This window comes from Microdochium trichocladiopsis, assembly GCF_020744255.1.
Source record: "Microdochium trichocladiopsis strain MPI-CAGE-CH-0230 chromosome Unknown B0I36scaffold_4, whole genome shotgun sequence".
NCBI lineage: Eukaryota > Fungi > Ascomycota > Sordariomycetes > Xylariales > Microdochiaceae > Microdochium > Microdochium trichocladiopsis.
The window spans coordinates 2307573-2328108 of NW_025763547.1; the positions used below are offsets into that span (position 1 = coordinate 2307573).

The following is a 20536-nucleotide window of genomic DNA, read 5'->3' on the forward strand; positions in this document are numbered from 1 at the left end:
GTTGTTCGCAATACGACATCGACTTCCTCGACAGTCGGCCAAGGCCTGCCGATTCCTCGCTGGCCAAAGCCAAAGCACAGGTACGAATTGCCGCACCTTCCAAATTAGCGGCGCGCCGCTCGTTCCGCGTGGGCTGGATGAAGCTTCGAAGACTTGAAACTGTCGACGAAACACCCAATCTGCCGTTGCCCGCGCAAATGGATGTGTTCAGCGCGCCACTTGTCGAAACGTCGCATTGAGACGACTGTCGATGTGCAGGTCGTGCAACCATACCCTGCCAGCATGGTATTTGACCCGCGCGCTCTCTTGTGGAGTTGACGAGCAAATTGACTCCGTCCTATATCAAAACCCAACTGTAGATACACCCAGAGCCACTGGTCGTGAAAAGAGCTTTTGTACGGCTGAATAAACTACACTTTTCGAGCACATCCTAGAGACTCTGGTTCACAGTAACGCCGCCTTACGAAACATTCCTGACTCAACCTTTCACGGCATCGCTAAAAGCCGACAAGCTGGACTGGTGCATGGTTCAAGCCGCAAGCCCTGTAGCCCCCGTACCAGCGCAGATTATTCTGTCCCGTACGGGCCCACCCCCCGATCACAACACATCATCCCGGGCCACGTTCATTCCCCTTTGCTGAAACACTGCTAACATCTATCTCCATGAAGGGAATCCGCTGTTGGAGAGATGACTGGGTGCTCATAAACGATTGAGCGTCCTCAAGTGAGCGCCCACCCTACACGGCTGCCCTTAGAAGTATGGACCAGCTCCCATCCCAGCAAATGCCCGAACATTGGAACACTCGGTGTGTTCCGAGGATGGTATGGTGAAAGTCTACGGTTCTCCATGTCAGCAGCCCCTTGGGACGGGGATGCATGCTGCGAGTCAGAGATTGTTCTCTGCCTAGCCTCTGCTAAATCGAAGCGCCGCCCGCGTGCTCAGCGAGCCTTGATAATTGCACCCCTCTCATTCGGTGTTATGACACCATCTCGACACTGGCTCCGTGGGCAGCATCCGCACGATGTGAGGGCGATCGCCGTCCATTACGAAGCGGACGCCTACATTCCAGACAATCTTCACACATGGTTCAAATCTGTCCGCTTGAGATCCTGCTCATGTTGCTGTCGAAACCGTAAGCTCACCAACCATATTCAGTGGGCACAAGCCAGGTATATATTGCTTCGTGTAGCATTTCTGCTCACAAAGTCTCAGATGCCATCGCTTCGCTGTTCTAACCACGACTTGACCAGAGCTGTGCACGCGCCAGAGCGCATACATCATCGTCCTCGTGGGAGTCAGACCATGCCTTGCCGGGCTAGGTATGGTCTCCGTTCAGCCAACGGTACACAACTTGAAAAAGAAAACTGGGGCCGGTACCGATCAGTGCCATTTGCAGACTTCGAGGGGTGAAACTATATAATGTTTGGCATCAGCCATGCGCTCGGCTGGCGGCATGACGCTACAGAGTCCTGCCATGACAAGCATCTTTCCCCCATCGTCCAGGGTTCTTAATTACCTGGACCTGACGAACCATTACTCCGCAGAGGCGGAGCAACTGGAGACCGCGTGAAGAACCCACGCGACTGCACAATACACAGTCACATCTAACAGGCCAGTTGTCGTCTCCAACAGCACACCACCGGCATGGACGAGCGTGCGTGCGTGTGTCGAGTCGACGTGGCAAAGAGTGTGAGTACCGCAATTCTCGTAGCCGCTGATCGTGACGTGGTTAGCACAGGGAAGGCCTGGTCTCCCTCACGATTCGCATGCAGCTCACTTCCGTTCGCCTGAAGGCCAACCTTTGCTCTGAGTCACGACGAGGACGACCACATGCGGTGGCTGGCCGACGGCTCCGACTGCAAAGTACCGTCCACTTACTTGGACGTGAGTTTGGACGAGTCTCAATGAGTGGATGGCAGGAAGTCGCGCAGACTCAATGCACCCGACGGAAGCCACTACGGTTTGCAAGTTTTGATTGGCTTACTGATCCTTGTCTCGGCACTAATCAGGCAAAGCCTGCGGGTTGTCCCATTCAGCCTCGAATCTCAGCACGCGCACCCAGGCCAAGCCTAAAGTGGTACCTTCTCTTCTGAGCTGCAGTCATAAGAGTACAGGGTTTCACTTCCATTTCAGGATGGTTGCTGACCACAATGCTCACCCCAATGCGAGGGACGTTGGCTGTACTCTATCAGTGGCCGACCTCTCTTTGATCTTTACGCTTGCCTGACATGAGTGACCCGGCAACTTTGACGCTGTTCTGGCTTTAAACGCCCCCTTTCAGTGTATCGAACCGTCACCAAGTGATTCTGCACTGCAGTACCACCACAGTAAGACACTAATGTGGTGGGAATGCGCAGTCCACCAGTCAGAAGGGGGTTCCAGGGTGTTGGTGTGATGGGGACAACCCCCATTCATGGTAATTTTTCATGCTTGAGGTGGACTGCCAGGCACCTAGCCTAGACCTTGTGCTCAGGCGTAGGACCAGCTCGGATCGGCGCATGCTTTGAGGGCTGGATCGGCGCAGTTGCCTGCGGTGCCGGGACCCGGGTGCGGCACAGGCGACATCTGTACGCCACTACCACTCGGTAGGTTATGATCAAAGCCGAATGGTGATTTGCCTCGAATCGACGTTCACTACCTGATTGTAGCTAGTTCTGGATGCTCAATCCATCGTGGATCTTTGGATGGCTCTAGCTCATGGCGCAATCAGCAGTAGTCGAGGGGTCTCATCTCACCTGCCTCACCTGCCTCACCCACCACTGGTTGTCCTCGTGCACATCTAGTTTCTCGTGTCGTGGGGTATTGAGGCGCATGCGACCTCAGACATGGTGACAAGGAATGGGGTTTAGGAGGAGCGGTGAGTTAGTCTCAATGGGGACGACGCTTTCCTCCTCCACTACGCTAACGTGCTTCCAGGTTGTGGCCAAGCGTGCGCTTGAGTGCTCGAACCCGGTACGTACAGTAATTTACTGGTCCCCGCCGTAGAGACCGACCCTCTAATTATGGCTTGTCGAGGACCCTAGAGCGTCGCACGCCTGGGGGATGAGCAAGCACAGCTCCCTATCTCCAGCGTGAAAAAGTCCCTGCGAGGTAGCTACGTCTCACTCCGGTAGGTCGAAATGGGGTCCCGGCCTTTGGCTTGAAAAGCGACCCCCCTTGGTGTCTCAGTGCTGGAGTTCTCCTAAACGCAACTTATTTATTTTTTGTGCTGCTATACTTTCCGCCCCAGCCGCGTTTCGCTCCAGCGAGATTCCCGCCCAAGAAAGTCAGAACCCGGTCCTTGCTCGGTTGCGAGGCGGTCACGCGTCATTGTGCTTGCGAGCACTTTGGAGCCACTCTTTAGGTATCCAGGCCAGGCAACCAAGCGCGGGCTACTCGCGGGTTCCCGAGAGCTCATTCAGCCAGCAGACACTTCTTATGGCTTGTGGAGGAGCATAAGCAGCAAGCGCTGTGCTCAACAAAACCTGGTTGCGGCGCCTTGCTTCCGTCAGCACCGTAGGCATGGACCTATCAATAAGCCATGCGCGCGCGCGCGCAGAGCAAGGTACTTGTGCCCAAAGGCTGTGCAGCTCCGCAAGGCACGGATTCCCTGTCCCTTTGCTCCGTTGTTGCCACTCCCGACGACCGTGACCCATGCATGCCCTGGGATCGGTTTGCCTGTGTGTGTGTGCCCTGTCTGTCTATTGACGCAGGGGGGCAGCACGGAGTTGAGTTATCAATGAGCAGCGGACATTGCACACACAAACATGATCCCCCGAGGCTCAGCAGGAGCCGAAGCCCCTAGTTTATGCGCGTGATGACAAAAAGAATCCGAGGTGCTGAGCAGGAACCACGAAAAAGAAAAAGAAGGAGGGTCGACACCATCCATGCTCGAGGACGGCAGCAAGCGTATTTCGGAACAGGTCACCAGGAAGGGCAACGCTCTCGCCGCCAGGACGGGATGATTTGTGCGGCCTGGAACATGCACTTTCCCTTGGCCTTGGCTAGTCGGTCGCAGAGAGAGATCCTGACGGGTTGGTGGCTTCCATTGATTCGCAACATCCATCATTGACATTCCCACCTCGTGGCGCGTTTTGAGCCGAGCCGCGACTCGGGGTGCGTGCCAAACCAAGATATTGCACGCCTCTGGATGGAAGAACACTGCACGAAACTCTTCCGCATCGTGCACCAAAGTCCGGTGGCCAGACCAGTGTCTCTGCTCACAAGAACAGCAGTTTCCAGATACTTTCCCACAAGCAGTTGGCACACCTCTTGGACGAAGCAGGAACATGGCTTGCGGGCGGGAGAAGGGAGCTCCCGCTTCGGGGTGCCCCACCTTCATCTGCGCACTCTGGTTGGCTCGCTGGATCATCGAAAATTCACTTCTCGAAATGCCAAAACGAGCATCTCCCTCGAGTGAGACAGCAAACTCGTCACCGCCGACGCTTGGGAAGGAAAAAAAAGCTTGAGACATTGCCCTGATCCGAGGTGCACGGGAACGCGTCGGCACTTGTGCGCCACCCCTGGCTGGCCGCGACAGACGCATTGTGTGTTGTTGCCTCACACCACACACACACACACACACATTTCAGTCACACAACCCTCGCCGTCCCTCCCTTTGCGGAGAAGCAAAGCAATAGCCGGGACAGCCCATACCAAGCCGCCATGGTTCAATATATCGTCACGCCGTGGCGCGACCACAACGAGCTCATCACCGCCCGGACACAGCTCTACCCAGGTGGCGGGCCCCCTTCAGACGACACCCCGGATAACCTCCCCTGGGCCGCGGTCTACGCGTCCTCGGCCACGAGACCAACAGACCAGCAGCGCTCCGAGGATGATGGCCTGTCCTCGGCCGTTTCCCGCGTCGAGGCAGACCAGCGGCTCGCCGTGGGCAGGGTGCAGATGTGGGCGCACCGGGGTAACTGCCCTCACCTCGTCGAATCTACGGGCCTGCTCGTAGCTGTCGTTCTCGACGATGTCGACCAGAGCCGGCGGCGGCGGCAGCAGCAGCGGGAGCGGCTTGCGGCCTCGGCACAGGCTTCTTCGTTGTCGTTGTCAGACTTTGCGGTTCGCGCGGCGTACGCGACTGCTTTCAGCCGGTAAGTCCTTTTTGGCCGGACTTCATTTTCGGTCTTTGGAGCTATGGAGCGACTGGGTCTTTTTGAGTCCTCACTCGGTTTGGCATTCTTGTTTCAAAACATCGGAAATGGTTACCTTGTGAGACATGAAATTTGCCTTTTCCACCCCTACACTCCTCCGAGGATAATACTTTGTCAGCCCCCAAGAAACACGGCCCAGAGGTCAATAAGCTGATTAGTCCGTCCACCGCGTTGTTCACATGCGGCACAGATTCGTCACGGGCCTGTTAGATAGTCAGCAGGACAAGCAGAAGAAGCAGAGCATGTATTCGCTCGCCAAGACCATCGGCCTGCCGGCGACGTTTGTCGAGCTGCGGCACCAGGCCACGCACGAGCAGCTGCCGTCCTTGCTCAAGCTGCGCAGCGCGGCCAAGAAGGCGCTCAGTTGGATCTGGGACTTCTACTGGAAAGGTCTGCCGCCTGCCGACCCGTCCAGGGGAGAGATGCTGCAAGACGGCGACCGGGTGGGTTTCCCCCTCCTTGCTGGCGTGACTGCCGGTGGTGACTCGAGAGACGAGGGCTCTGCGGAACTCCAGCTGGGGACTGTGCTGCCGGTCATGTCGTGCGAGCAAGTCCTCCTCGCGTACCTGCAGGGCAAGCTCGACGAGGCGACTGCGCGGCACCAGCTGGCGCAGTACGATGCCGCCTTCATTGTCAAGACGACGGATGATATTGGCAACTCGACAAAGGACATCAGAACCATGACGCGCGCACTGCGGCTCGTGGGGGATATGATTGAGGGGACGTGTCCGCTGATCACGAACCGGCCGCCAACCTCTGCTGGGGATGCATCGTCATCTTTGGGCGGAGAGGCGGCGAGAGGGGGGCAGCAACAGCAACAGCAGAGAAGTAGGGGATGGGTCAGGCGGTCGAAGGAATCATGGAAACCGAAGCCCATTGGGACGGTCTGAAGCTGATTCTGTATCTTGCGGGCCAGGATCTGATTACTTAGAGGTCGATGCCCCGGGGCATGTCAGCGTGTAGGACAGGCATATGATACCCTTTGGATTTTTATACGAGCATGGCTTTTCAAGCACGACTTTGGGAACTCTGCACACTGCAACATGGCACAGCCACTTGTTTTCAGGACTGTGTGTTGTGGCAGTAGATGTCGATACGCATGGTGGCCCCGGAGGTGCAGTCCCGCTGTCGGCCCGCCGGGCAGTTGGAGCTCTCGACGTCATCCGGGCAGTTGGAGCTCCCCCAACTCCACTCTCGAGACGCAGCATGGCGGGGAAGGCGGCCGAGCTACCGGCGAGCTTCACTGGAGCTCCAGCTGAGCTCCGATATGGTCAGTGACAGCATCGTCCGCGACTTCCGTGACTTCCAAAAATCTCCCAAGCTTCGTTTGAGCTGCCCTGCGTACCACTGCCGCCTTGTATCCATGAACATCATCGCCAGGACAGCGAAGCCGTTTTCCGCTCAGTCCGCCAGGTTCTTCTCGCCGTCCCGCAAGATGCATATCCAGTCGATCCCCATGTGTACGTGCCTGACAATGGTCATGAAGTGCACAAAGCCTCACACGATGTCCACGACAATATCCAGAATGCTAACAGCACACCACTTCGACGAACAGGGACTGGCAAGTCGGACAACTATGCCTACATCCTCAAGGACGACAGGACCAAGGACGCCGTGGTCATCGACCCGGCGAACCCAGATGAGTGAGTCTGCCTCTTGCCAAGGCCACGCTCTCAGGAGGACTCTGGCTGTTGCTTCCAAGGAAAGCTCGCGTGCTCACGTCATGGTGATTTAGAGTCGCCCCAGTGCTCAAGAAGGCCATCGATAGCGGCGAGATCAACCTGACAGCAATTGTCAACACTCACCAGTCAGTCCCAACTCGTCAAACCGACAATGGCAGATTTCTTTTCACATCACGGCAACAACTGACGCTCCTCGTAATTCCAGCCACTGGGACCACGCCGGCGGTAACAAGAAGCTGGTATGTGCACGAACCCCAAATAAAACAATAATCCTCACGTGGCCGCTAACACAGCCATCATCGCGGCCCCCCCCACCCAAAGCGGGCAGCTCTCGGCAAGGAAGACCTGCCCATCATCGGCGGCAAGGACTGCGAGGCCGCGACCCGCACGCCGCCCGACGGCGAGGGGTTCAAGCTCGGCAGCATCTCAGTCACGGGCCTGTACACGCCCTGCCATACCCAGGACAGCATCTGCTGGTTCGCGCAGGACGGGCAAGAAAAGGTCGTCTTCACTGGCGACACGCTTTTCCATGGCGGTAAGAAAACCCCTCCAGAAAGCGGGCTGCTCGATTTATTCAAACAATGTCGAATGCCGTCGTGGTCGGAAGGGATGCTGATGTATGTATACAAACAGGCTGTGGCCGCTTCTTCGAGGGCAACGCGGCCGAGATGCACATGGCGCTGAACACGACCCTTGCTAACCTGCCAGACGATACAAAGGTCTACGTATGTATCAATCCTGATCCCCCTTTTGCTTTTCTTGTTGCATGCTTGCCTGCTGGCCATCCGGCGTGGTGGCGGGCACCTACCCTTTTATTATTCCCTTACAGAAGCATTGGGCTTGAGTGAGCTAATAAGTGGGCAAACATCTGGCGACGCACCATAGCCCGGCCACGAGTACACAAAGTCCAACGTCAAGTTCTGCCTCTCGGTCCTGCAGAGTGAGCCGGTCAAGAAGCTCCAGGCGTTCGCGGATCAGAACAAGGAGACTCAGGGCAAATTCACGATTGGCGATGAGAAGGTGAGCTCTCGCTTTGTACCAACTCTTTTACCCCCTCTCACCTCCCTCCTCCCTCTTCCTTTCTTATTGGCCGATCCTCACGGAAAACTGCGAGATGTCACTCGGGGCGAATGCCCGAAAAACAAAAACCAATCGATTGGACCCAAAGATCGATGTACTGACTGGCACGATGTCCACTTCATTGTTAAAATAGCAACACAACGTCTTTATGCGCGTAGATGTAAGTCTTGTCACCTAGCCCATCTCCTCTCCTCCACACAAGATACAGATCCTCAGTGTTTCCCACAATGCCATTCACTAACGGTGGGAACAACCAGGACCCCGAAATCCAGAAAGCCACGGGCAAGACCGATCCTGTCGAGGTCATGGCCAAACTGCGCGAGATGAAGAACAACTTCTAGCTCGGGATCTACTCCACCTCCTCCTGCTCCTCCTCCTGCGCAGCTGCGCAGCAGTCGGAAGATTGGAACTTCATAGCTGGACACCCCTGACAAACCAAGCTGTCTCACGTTTTTCGTTTGGCTCTGTTGGACAGACAGGCACAACCCGTATGGGTTATAGCTGGTATTATATCGTGTTCCGCGGGTGATTGTTGAGGGAAAAAGCCTGGGGATTTTACCAACATCTGCTTGGTTGCGGCAGATTTACTCAGTCGGTCCAATCAATGGGTTTGACGTCCTTAGTACACCTCAGTGCCGGTTGTGATTTCCATGCGGCCTCTTTTTGATACATGCAGGATTTGAGCCATGTGCTCTTGCCAAAAGTTTCCACCGATCATGGCTCTGATACCAGAACGATGATGTGCTATCCAGTTCTGCGTGACAACTTTCATGTGCATGCAGAATATTCCCCCTTATATACGTCGAAGCCCTATGTCTCTACAGTCCGGTCCGTTCATTTCGCTCGCTCGTCTAAAAACTGATGCCCCTGCTCGTCTTGACCAGAACGCTCCTCATGACCCCATCTGTAGTGTCACTTCCCAGCGCAGACTCCCGCCCTTGCCGTATCCTTCGCCAAGACGATTCTGGATCAATGTCGCGACGCGCATCCGCAGCCTGCTAAGAGTGGCCTCGTCAGCCCCCTTTGCGACGCACAGTTTGAGGTTGGCCATGCACAGTCCGTAGTGCACCTGCCAGAACTGGGCTTCCTCCACCCGCTCGACCGCGCTCTCGGCCTCGATCTCGCGTAGGACATCGGAGACGGTCACGTCTCCAGACCCGTCCGTCCCTGCTTTGCCGCCGTAGCTCATGAGCAGCATCAGCCCCTGGGCGGCGGCAAGCTGGAAGCCAAGGGCAAACATTGCCACAGCAACAATGGCACACAAGCCGCTGTCGATGTAAATGTTGATGTTGATGGACAGTAGTGGCAGAATGAGCATAAGGCCCGATGTGGACAAGGTCAGGAAGTGAAAGGGATTTGAGAGTACGCTGGGCAGGCTCGCAAGGTAGCTGAGACGCATGAACTTGCTGATACGAGCATGGTTCTTGAGCCCAAACGCGCTCACCAAGGTCGCCGCCATGACAGCGATACTGGCGAGATTCAGCCGACCAAGAGCAGCCCCGGACTCTGTGTGGTCATGCGCGTCATGAGGATCCGGATGATGCGCCTCATGGCCGCCTTGGCCTTCCATGACATGTTTGACGTTATGGCTCACGAGGTCAAAGCCACCGAAAATGAGGAACACGCTCATAGCGAAACCCGCAAGCACCTCTGCGCGTTCCAATCCAAAAGGATGCCGGATACTGCTGCGCTTCCACACCTCGAAATTGCCAAGGACGTCGACGCCCACGCAGATTAGGGCCGAACCTGCGTCGAAGAAGACCAGGTGAGAAAGAGCCGTCATTGCGAGCGAGCCGTGCGCATGAAGAAAGACAAAGACGGCCACGAGCAGATGGCAGAAGCACCAGTACAGGCGGCGCCGCTGGTCCTTGGACATGGACTTCCAGGCCTCCTTTGTGGTAGGCACGGGTAGATCGCGGGGGAGTGCAAGAGGAGCACGGTGCCGGGGCTCCTGGAAGATCTGATGCTGCGCACTGATGCTCGAGTGCTTGTATTTGTGGCCGCGACGCTGACCAACAGCGGGCTTTACTGGCGAGGTCGAGATGACCTGCGTCTGGAAGTTGAAGGGATTGGAGGCGCCAGCCCCGGCGCCTGGGATATCCATGGGGGCTGTAGCATCGCGCGAGCTCCCGTCAAACCCCCCCGAGGAAGTGGTGGACATGTCTGGTGTTCGTCCTTGGGGTGGCGGGGAGAGGAATCTCTGAGCAGGCGATTGACGGCCAGGTACGAGCAAAAAGCTTGACGGGGGGCTCGGTGTGAGGAAGGGAGAAGCAGCGCGGGCGTCGCGGTCGGGGCGGTCTTGGTGGTGATGTGCTGGGTCTTTGTCTAGGGCGTGCCAGTCGGAGTCGTGGTGGTGGTGGTGGTGGTGGTCGCTGCTGCTCTCGCCGCTGCTGCTGTGGCTATCGTCGTTGTCGTCGTCGTCTCCGGTGGGGTGAAGTGCAAAGGAGAAGATTGGGGGCTGTGGTCGTGAAGTGCCGCGGGAGCGCGAAGCCATTGAGGGAGGGGAGGGGACGAGGAGAGGCGTGAGGCTGGGGTCGTGTCGACACAAGGCAAGGCCACCTTGGGCGCCAAGGAGTCTGGCACTGTTGCTGAGCAGGACCAAGAAGGCGTGCAATGGCGGGCGGTGTGCCGAAGTTGTCTTGTCGGGTGCTGTTGACAAGTGGTCTTCGCTGGCGACACGACACGACACGACGCTGTTCTCAAAGCACCTGCCGAGCTCGTTGGATGCACCTTCCGACCTAAGCCTAAGCCAAGGCGGGCGGCTGTTTGGGGGGATGAGGTGGCTCCTTTCTAGGCCAGTACTCTGGGGCACATCTGGGCAAAGTGCTCACACAGTGTGAACTGGCAATATTTAGCCATCCCATACTATGGATAATGCTCTCGTGGGCACTAACTGCGGCCTTCATGGCAGATAATAGTACAGTGTGTACACTCCTATCTGCACCTCGAGACGACTTTGTGCACATACCTCAGCATGTACCGCAACACCCTCTTTCCCATCCCCCCTGAACTCCTTCCACCCTTGGAACCTGGAAGCAGCAGCCACCCTCTGATTGCACAGGCTCGCCTGGGTGGTGCCAAACATCAACTCGACCGACAACACATCGCCAACCGAGCACTCCCACATCAACTGCGACCGCCGTCATGCCACCTCGACAACGCCGCATAATATAGACTGCGTGCCCCTACGCCTGCAAATCACGCTATTATGCCCTCTCCACCATCCGACCTACCTCGACCGACTGCCAGCAAGCCGCCCCTCCCATGACGCCAACACATCCCCACGAGCAGTCCACTTTCCATCTCCCAAGTCCCGCCGATCGCCCACCACCTTCGACGGCAGCCGTGCTGGGTGCCGACGCCATCCAGCGATGGACAACATCCCTCCCAAACCCACGGCGGCACCCGCTGCAGACGAGCCCCCAGACCATCTCGCTGCCCACTCCTCCGGCCGGAAGCGCAGCGGTTCTGGCGGCAGCATCCTCTCCAAGTTTCCCTTCATGCGCACCTCCGACAGTCGTGCCAGTGCCCAGGAAGCCAAGCTTCAGCAACAGGGCCTGTCCCAGCAACAAGCGGAATCGCCAAAGGACGCCGTCCAGGGCTCCAGAACCTCGCCCCGTGCCCTGGCAGCTGCCATCTCCCAGCAACAACACAGCGGGCGTCGCAGAAAGGGCTCCTTGCGCAAGGTCGCACTACTTGGGCGTGGTGCTGCCCGCGACCGGCGCGAGAGGGAAGCAGAGGCTGCCACTGGCGTTGCCGCCGCAGCTGCTGTAGAAGGGGATAGCCAGGCGCAAGCGCCGGCTGCTCAGAACGCCATACCGATTGATGTACCTGGTCGTACATCAGCGACTACCTCACCCGTCCATGGTTTGGGCATCACGGGTATCCCCTCACCTTCCACAGTTTCCAGCATCGCTGGCAGTGACGTCGTTCCAGCTGCCCATGGCACGTCTTCATGCCCGACAGCCCACCCTCAAGTACCTAGTCCATCACGATCTCCGACCTCCACCACAGACGACGACGACGTCCTCGTGATGCCCAGCCGGGATCAGTCTCCGGCCCACCTCTCATCCACGTCACTCGCATCCATGTCCAATGCATTCTTCGCGAAACACTCGCGAACACCCTCTATACAGCGACGCCGGTCGAACCGCACGGCAACCTCACCACTGTCCCTGCAAGGCCTGACCACGAGCCCTCTGCCACAGTCTGTCGAGGACCACGACTACAGTGAGACAGAGTGGTGGGGCTGGGTCATCCTCATTGTGACATGGTTCGTCTTTGTCATTGGCATGGGCTCCTGCCTCAACATATGGAGCTGGGCCTGGGACGTCGGCACGACGCCCTATGCCCCGCCAGAGCTCGAAGATGACCCGACGCTGCCTATCGTGGGCTACTACCCGGCGCTCATGATACTGACGACCATCATGGCCTGGGTCTGGGTCATTGTGGCCTGGGTTGGCATGAAGTACTTCAGGCACGCCAAGATGACTGGCGATTGACGACCTCTTTGTTTGCATGCTTGGGCTCATGGCACGATATCAAGATGATATAACGCGGGGTCGAGGCTGAGGAGGAATAGATGAAGAGTAGTGTATGTGTACATGTAGCTTAGGATACCCCTTGTTTGCGTTCTATCTTGCATTTCCAACTAGTGCCTGGCATATTGTGTGACTCTTCTCGGGATCTGGGGATTGCAGACAATGATTTGATGACTTGCAATGTCCAACTGGTTGCTCAATGATACTGGCCGATGCCAGGCGACCGTCGATCTAAATTGGATTTGGAAATCACGTCACTTTCCTCACAAAAGGCGGCGCATACAGCCACGCATGGGAATCCATCACACATGCGTCCAAGGGGACGCCGGTAGTTTTACTTGAAACGTCGTATTTTGTCATTCAGCTATATAAGGATACAGTCATATAAAGGGTGGTTTCGGTGCAGCCCTGCAGCTGCCAGGATGGCTGGTGCTTCTCGGCATCTGCAGCGTAATGTCCTATGGCATTCTGAATACTCTTGATTCGTTCTTGGAGGACGCAGAGAAACGTTCTGCGCGATTCCCAAAATACACCAGAGTCGCCGTGTCATGACCCAATGTCCTTCGCACGTTTGGATTGACTTTCACGAACGTCAAAACTGTGTGAGAGTGCATCGCGTTGTAAGTCAGCATCGAAAAACAGGCGTAACCCGATGGCTGGTCCATCTCGATAATGTTCGCGGCCGACATCTGTGGCCGGGTGGAACTGATCTGGACCTCACACCTTGGCGAATGCAGGAAACCGTCCTCTGCCGCGCAAAGGTGAGAAATTAGGCGGGTACCGCCACCGTTCATCAAGAGAACGCCGTGTCAGAAAGCAAAGATGAAACAAAGGAAATCCGTTTGATGCAATGAATACAGGCAGTGGTATCGAAGGAAAAGACGCCGTGATCGTGTGAATGCTTGCTTCGCCATGCAGTTTGATGGGTACCAATGGAATCGTACCCAGACCCTACGGGGAGTCCCGTCGGGCAGATAAAAGTCTCAAAGTCTCAAAGCCTAGTGTCGAGGGAGAATTTGACACTCAAGATGCAGCGACACACCAGTGACGGTGGAAGGCCCATGCGCTCTTCTGGCACTCCTTGCTGCAGTACTTGGTGCGGCGGCACCGTCGGCACTTAGCGAATTGCCGTGTGAACTCCTCCCACTTTCCGCACTGATAGTATGCGCATTGGCGGATTCCGCCCCTGGCATCATCCTTGCGGCAGAGGTTGCGCATGACGACGCCCGCCCAGTATTGCATGTCACTGCTGTGATAGCGTACGGTGAACTTTTCGACAAGGGGGAAGATGTTGAAATCGTTCGGTAGCAGGTACTCCTCCTCGTGCTCCGTTGTGCTGGTTGGTGATTCGGGCATGATGTCGGAGTCGAGTAAATCCAGCTCCTTCCCAATCTTGAGTTTGGGGACCAGGTGGCTCTTCTGGAAGTACGAGCGAAGGTTGCAGTACTTGGAGACGTACGCGAGGAGTTGGAGGGACATAAGTACGTCCTCCTCCCGAGGCAATGCTGCCAAGATCTGAGGACTTGGCGGGAGTGGTCGGTCGAGTAGATACCGGGAAACGTTCGTTTGGCTAGGAAGCTGAGGCTGGGGAGTTCCGCCAAGAGGTTGGTTCGGGGACAATCCGAGTGTAGGTCCTGGGGCCGGAATAGCATTTGGGATGCTGCCATCCACAGATGGTCGATGCGTGATATTGAACGTTCCAGTTTCGGGAATGCCTGACACAGTCTGAGCATTCAAGTCAATCGTCTCATTGACCAAGGCAGTCTCTCCCTCGTCCATGGCAATATCCTGGATATCGACAGCAGTCTGGATCTCTGCTGTGCCAGACATCTCTGCGTCGCCAGACTCGTCCGACTGCGCACCTTCCGTGGTCAAATCGTCTGCATCGCTGGTAGAGACCTGGTGACGAATGGAAGGCCGCCTGCGCGCACGACTATTCTGGTTGAGGACCGAGGCTGGTCGTACAGTTGGGGAGCGAACTTGAGGAAGCGGTAGTGGAGTTGTTGGAGACGCGGGTTGCGAGGTCAGTGTCTGAGGAAAAACTGGTGCCATGGACGGCAGCCGATCAATGTCGCGAACTGGACGAATGAAGCCATCGACAGCCTCCATCGTGGGAGCAGCAGTCGCCAATGGCTGAATGCTTGGCCGTGACGGCGAAATCACGCTGCCTCTGGCATCGTGTCGGTGGTGGTGGTGATGATGATGGTGGTGGTGGTGATGGCGATGGCTCGAGCCTGAGGCACGCTCAGGAGGAGCTGTGGAAGGGCCAGCATGGACAGCGGTGCTAGACTCTGCCTGGCTAGACTCAGAAACAGCTGACGTGCTACCGTATGTCGCCGACACGTCAATGGAAGGTGGAGGCGCTTGACGCCTGAACGGTCGGGAGTCGATCTCGAGTCGGGAGGTTCGGTTTGAGAATGATGTCGACTTTTCCCTGTGGCCGCGCTGCCGGGAATGATGGTCCGCGAGCTGCTTCTGTTTGGCCTCCTCGGCCTTCTCCCGGGACTTCTCGATATATTTGATGTAGTTGTCCAGTAGTGTGCCGATGACAGGGACCATATCTGCTTCAACGACTCTAGTACGGACCGTCTCTGTGCCACGTACTCCAATGTTGACAACGCACTGGAAAGCGAGATTCCACTTCCAAAGATCCATCATGTCCTTGGTGCGTCCTTGCTTCAGGATGCAAACCAGCCTCTCGATCCCGCCATCGACCGTGAGGATATCGCGAATGCGGGCAGAAGATGTTGTGAGGTATGCGAGATGGTTCAATGAGTTGATAAGTGGCAATGTTGATGTGCAGTCCAACGCCCGACGGTCGTACAGGGCAGTGGTGATGCCCACTGATGCCTTGTTGACATTGGGAATGCTGAAATTGACTTCCCTCATCGCGGCGGCTGGGACAATGAATCTCGAGAAAAAACAATGATGTGTGCAATGGGCAGACACGGTTAAACTGCCCAGTGAGGTGGCGTCAAGCCTGCAAACAACCCGGAGCAGATTTGGGGATGCGTCGAAATTTTGAAAGCAGGTTGTAGGTGAAACCGGATGAAGCAGGATGAAGAGGAAGAGGATCTTATGAAAATATGCACTGTTGACAGCAGTGGCGAGGTCGTGATTTGGTTCGTCTCCAACGCCTTGGCCGGAAATGTGCTCAATGAACAAGTGCCTACACAGCGAACCCGAAACGTCTTGGGGAGCGTGGCAATCAAAAGATCAGAAGGTTCTTGCTCAGATCTTGACACTCTTGAGGGGTGAGCAGAGACAAAGACGCTCAGTGCTGATTGTTTTGACCCTGTGTTGATGATACTCGCGAGGCAAACTGCTTGTGCGGGTGGTTGAGAGCAGGCAGGCGAGTGGAATGTACGAATCGATATCGGAGTAATCGAGGGGCGAAAGGACAGGAACAGCGACGACTCGATGTGAGGAAGCTGACCTGTTGGATGTCGAAGGTCTCGTGTGAGCGTCGATTGCTGACGGAAGGGGGTGGATTGCAGAGACCAAGAGAAAGTCAGCAGCAAGCGCGGAGGCCCGACTCTCCAGCGACTCCAAAGGCGTCTACTCTAGTCTGAACGCAGAGCCTCCATCCAGACTGACGGAGAGATGGCGCAGATGACGATCCTGATGAGCTGACGGGGTGAACGCTGATGGCGAGCAGTAGGTGTCGTGATGGGGAGGATGGGATAGAGGGAGAAGTCGAGGCGGCCGGCGATGGAGCCGGCAGGGGCTTTGGTGTTGGGCGCCGCTGGGCGTGGAGCGGCGCTACAGGAGGTGCCGTGCACCAGGACTGTTGCGGGAGGGCTGGGGCTGCTTCCTCAGCACGACAGAACAGGACGGACGGCCAGCCACTGCACCCGAGCTGGGCACGCACCCTGAGATGAGGAAGGGGGCCCACCTGGCCACCCGGGTGGCGTGCCCTCATTTTGGCCCGGCCCTGACAACCGCCTCCTTCCTTCGTCGGCCATCGCCATCGTGCCATCAACCAGCCAGCATTCACTGCAGCAGCTTACGATTCTCAGTGCCGGTTGGACGCCTCGGGGGGGCGGTTTAAATGGCTACCTCTTCGTTCTGCAATAACTCTTGCTTATGCTCGTGCCAACGTACGCTGAGTATCTCACGACCCGGCCGGTAGGTCGGCCACTCTGATCGACCATCGGCCATCTTCCATGTTGTTTTGTCAGCAATACAGAAACACCGATTGCAGGTGGCCACGGCTACAACGCAGCATCAGACAGCTGTTTCATCAGCCGTCATCAGTTATTTTGTGGACGTTTTGCCTTCGAGAGCTCATGTCGTGAGACCTCGAGATATTCACACGTGCTGTCAAGCACCACAGTGACGACGACGATGGCAACATCACCGTTCTCGAGAGGGAACGTGCGTGCGTTGCTGCTCAATACTGGGCTGTAGATGCTGCCAAACTTGACATGTTTCCGCTGCCAGCTCCTTTGTGGAGCACGTCCACGATTCCCTTGCCAGCCACTTAGTCCATGGCATCGCGGGACAAATCAAATTAGAGGAGGTCGCATTCCGGCACGACAGGCTTCCAAGCGCACGGTCGCCCACTAGTGAGGTGCCGAAAACAGAGACACTGATCTGCCTGACGCACCATGTATTTCCGACTCGACCACCCTTGTCCAGCAGGAGCATTGGTCAGATTTTGTGTTATCTCGATTTCAGGCCTACAGCAGGAACACCTCCGATATCGTGGTGCAACGGCAGTGAGGGGAGAGGGGAGAGGGAAGAAGAGGAGTCTTGGCCACCACTCGCCGGCCAGTCATTCAGGCGGGAGGTGCAAGATGCATTGCGGGTGCCGCATGCTTCGAAACGCAGGGATCCTCGCAAGCTCTGACAAGGGCGGTACTCTGCCGACGACCCAAGCCCTACTCCACCGGGAAATGGCCGGCCGGCTGGCGATCTTCCTTGCGGAACTGCGTCGGGCGAGCGACAAGGTCCTTCTAACGAATGCCACAAGCGATGTTTCCTAACAGGAGCTGGTCAGGAGCTGGTCATCTGTTGTGCATGCCAGCTTCCTGACATTAGAAGACTGGCAGGACGTCTAGCTGCCTTCGGCAATCGTCTCGGGGCCGGCGTTTCGAGCCGGAGCTGACCAAGGTGTTGGCGAACCATGAAGAGTCACAACCAGTATTATGACATCAGGGCAGCTCTTGGTTGTCGCTGTCGGCCAAGGTTTGCTCTCCAGGCCTAGGCGACGTTGGACTCGACTCTTGGGACAGCCATGCTAACTCTAATCACCGGGCACTTCTGGTCTGGTCCTGACACTTCGCCGCACTGGACTAGGCTCAACCAGTGCTGAACAGGGCTGGAATACTGCGATAGTCATCCATCCTTCACCGCCAGAAGGCCTTGGGGCGGCGAGGGCGGCTGCCGGACACACCAGATGCGCACCCTGGGATGCGCTGGCCCACCCCAGCTCCCTCCACACAGTCATGTGCCCGTCTTGGCCCGTCAAGAGTCAATGCATGCAGGTGGTTGCAGCAACGGCAGCCTCGTGTTGGTATCGCGCTGGGTCGACTCTTGCACGTGAGCAGCGCAGCGAAGTTGTTCGCGCATCACGGATCGCGGGGAGCCGCTCAAAGAAAGCATCAAACAATGAATCACGCGAAGTTGGCGACTCGAGCGCGGCTTTCTAGCCACTTTTGGGACACGCGCGACTTGCGGCAGTCTCTCGTTGCATACGAAGGACTGGCTGTAGTTTCGCATCTTGCTTGCTATTCTTCAGTTCCCTGTCGAACCCCATCGCTCACGGCGTGGCGCTAATGCAGCCTGCAGACAACGTGACGCCGAAGCACGACGGCGAAGCGGCGAAGAGAGCATGTGCTCGATTTGCTGCTGCCTCGTCTTTTTGACGGTCATAGCTGCATACCACCTGGAAGCAAATCTTCGCGGGGTCTTCGTTTCCGTCGTTCGATACAGCTCAACTGCGTGATGGCCCATTGCGTCTGGTGGGGTCTAGATCATGCATCCGTCCTGCAACCCCTTCGATGCGAGCCCACTGAGGCAGGCCCGCCGCAATGGGCGAGGCGGTTGAATCACTGCCGCGGGCGCCAAGCGGCTCCAGTTGCCACACCCTCCCACGATAGAGTTCGGCACTTGCAGGAGACTAGAAGGCATTGCTCGATACAGTATTGGCGCCGCATCCCTTCCAGCAGTCGAGCCTTTGATGAAAAGGGGCAAACGCCGTCTCATTTATTGCTGAATCCGTCCTTGTGGTATCGAGTCCTTCCTGGTTGGGATGATGAATGGAAGTGGCTATTGTTCAACCGACAGTCAGGGACGCAGCGCCGCCTTAATCTCAGCAGTCAAGCATACCAGCCAGCACCCACGACTAGAACTACTTCCGACGAATACGTCAAGATGCAGGTACCGGCACGCCAATTTACTGACCACGCAACCGTGACCCTCGCTGCACCTGTATTGTGACACCATCCAACGAGCGATTGAGTTTGGCAAGCCGCTTCCAGCACGGCGTTCCAGGCTATGACCTCACCTACCGGGATATCCAGGTGAGTCGTCCCAACGGGCAGATTGGCGACCCCGACCATGGGTGGAAGCGACGCCGTCGACGCTGTCGACGCCGTTCCTGATGGACTTTGCAGAATTACATGTCTTGATGAAGCATGTGGCCACCCATGACCAATCATTTTTCTGGCTGTAGATTCCCAGAGAGCAGAACAATCTTTCTGGCCAATCAGGGTTCGCCAGTAAGCGCCCGCGCGGCTACGCGCGCTTCTGACGATGCTTTTTGCAGCGTTGCCGCAAATCCGAACAGCTCCTGGGCACTGCTGGACCAACGCTTCGAAGGGATGCTGCCATGTACCAATGGATTCAACGCTGGTTTTGATCAATCAAGTCTATTCTTGACGTGCTTAGGCGCAGACGCAAGCAGCCATCATGCATGCATGCATCACCAGCTCACAGTCCAATAAGTGGATGGGCTGGTTTTGTAGGGGCTGTGAGGGAAGAACTCATTTCTTCCTCTGGTAGCAACCCCTCGCTCGAATACTGGGTGCGTCCATTGTGTGGAGGCCAGTATCCATCGTGCCGTACCTATGTCAGGCGTTAAATCTGGTGGGAATCTTTGCCAGGCAAAGTCTCTCCAGCAGGCGAGATAACAACCACTTAAGACGGCATTTCCGGGCCCGCATGGGTAGCTCAAGATTGAACTCTCCGGCGACACTTGCCCCTTGGGCACCTGTGCCTGTGACAAAATGGGGTGGGGCCTATTGTGAGATGTTGTCATGATACCGGACAGCCTGTATGTGCAGACTGGCCTGTGGTTTCTCCCCTCAGATTCAGGTGCCGTCCAACGCCACAGAACTGCAGTCATGAGCTACCAATGCCCAGATCTCCCCAGGCGGACAATCCAGGTGTTTGAGTACCTCCGCCCTCATCGCTAAGCGTCGATGACGACCGAATTACTTGATGTCTTGCCGCTTAACTTTATGCGATACACAGGAACGACACAAGACCGCCTTATGTCTCAGTCCCTTTCTGTCAGCTTGTGCCTGTGGACTGCACGCCAGCACCGCTGCAGGCAGGTCGCGGGAAAGCCGGTGGGCGAATCAGTGGCAGCCGGGAAATCCGGACATGATCCAGTCTTGTTGGTCCGTAGAGAGCGACGAAGAGAATCACGTGCCCTGTTTCTGGTGACCGAATAACTGAACGTGATGTGTTGGGATAAAAGGCATGCGACGGATGGCGGCCTCGATCGCTCTTCTGACATTCATATTTTCTGTTCCTGGGAGAAGACCTATCACTGAGCTTTTATTACCTTCCGAACACATAGGACCTGAGAGGGCCAAAGCACCTGAAGGGACGGATGGCGTCCTGCGTGCTGAGATAGCTCCAACTTGCCACTCGGAGATATGCAGAGCTGGTCGTTCAAAGACATTGACCGCTGACAATAGTATTGCAAGACTTGACGGAAGATATACAACACTGTGCTTCCGAGCATGAGCTAGCTCATGCCCAGATCATGGAATGGGGGGTCCATCAACGATCCAACACAAACCCGTCAAATTCGGTGCCTTATCATGCCTGAGGTTCAAGCAGGACCAACACACACAG

The 20536-nt window shown here is 56.6% G+C and overlaps 7 protein-coding genes across 7 annotated transcripts; 5 read left to right on the plus strand and 2 right to left on the minus strand.

Annotated features, from left to right (window-relative positions):
- The first annotated feature begins 559 nt into the window (after positions 1-559).
- Positions 560-1589, plus strand: B0I36DRAFT_107055 (uncharacterized protein). The gene has a single exon (XM_046147820.1). It carries the CDS (start codon positions 848-850, stop codon positions 1409-1411), a length of 564 nt encoding a protein of 187 aa, XP_046014112.1. The 5' UTR covers positions 560-847; the 3' UTR covers positions 1412-1589.
- A 3056-nt stretch (positions 1590-4645) lies between these two features.
- Positions 4646-6032, plus strand: B0I36DRAFT_361968 (Las1-like-domain-containing protein; the record flags this gene model as incomplete). Its single annotated transcript, XM_046158575.1, has 2 exons — positions 4646-5082; positions 5333-6032. The coding sequence occupies 2 exons, from the start codon at positions 4646-4648 to the stop codon at positions 6030-6032; spliced, it is 1137 nt and encodes a 378-aa protein (XP_046014113.1).
- Positions 6033-6409: 377 nt separating this feature from the next.
- Positions 6410-8245, plus strand: B0I36DRAFT_361969 (beta-lactamase-like protein; the record flags this gene model as incomplete). Its single annotated transcript, XM_046158576.1, has 9 exons — positions 6410-6602; positions 6698-6785; positions 6878-6949; positions 7030-7063; positions 7146-7359; positions 7458-7549; positions 7710-7844; positions 8038-8064; positions 8162-8245. The coding sequence occupies 9 exons, from the start codon at positions 6410-6412 to the stop codon at positions 8243-8245; spliced, it is 939 nt and encodes a 312-aa protein (XP_046014114.1).
- A 278-nt stretch (positions 8246-8523) lies between these two features.
- On the minus strand, positions 8524-10880 carry B0I36DRAFT_348360 (cation efflux family-domain-containing protein; the record flags this gene model as incomplete). Its single annotated transcript, XM_046156679.1, has 3 exons — positions 8524-8658; positions 8821-10648; positions 10873-10880. The coding sequence occupies 3 exons, from the start codon at positions 10878-10880 to the stop codon at positions 8524-8526; spliced, it is 1971 nt and encodes a 656-aa protein (XP_046014115.1).
- Positions 10881-10964: 84 nt separating this feature from the next.
- B0I36DRAFT_321133 (uncharacterized protein) lies at positions 10965-12739 on the plus strand. The gene has a single exon (XM_046153650.1). The coding sequence runs from the start codon at positions 11276-11278 to the stop codon at positions 12404-12406; it is 1131 nt and encodes a 376-aa protein (XP_046014116.1). The 5' UTR covers positions 10965-11275; the 3' UTR covers positions 12407-12739.
- Positions 12740-13468: 729 nt separating this feature from the next.
- B0I36DRAFT_373616 (MYND finger protein) lies at positions 13469-15334 on the minus strand (the record flags this gene model as incomplete). The annotated part of the gene is made up of 1 exon (XM_046160208.1): positions 13469-15334. The coding sequence occupies one exon, from the start codon at positions 15332-15334 to the stop codon at positions 13469-13471; it is 1866 nt and encodes a 621-aa protein (XP_046014117.1).
- A 2872-nt stretch (positions 15335-18206) lies between these two features.
- Positions 18207-19203, plus strand: B0I36DRAFT_107120 (uncharacterized protein). Its single transcript, XM_046147821.1, has 2 exons — positions 18207-18972; positions 19125-19203. The coding sequence occupies exon 1, from the start codon at positions 18395-18397 to the stop codon at positions 18887-18889; it is 495 nt and encodes a 164-aa protein (XP_046014118.1). The 5' UTR covers positions 18207-18394; the 3' UTR covers positions 18890-18972; positions 19125-19203.
- Positions 19204-20536: the final 1333 nt, after the last annotated feature.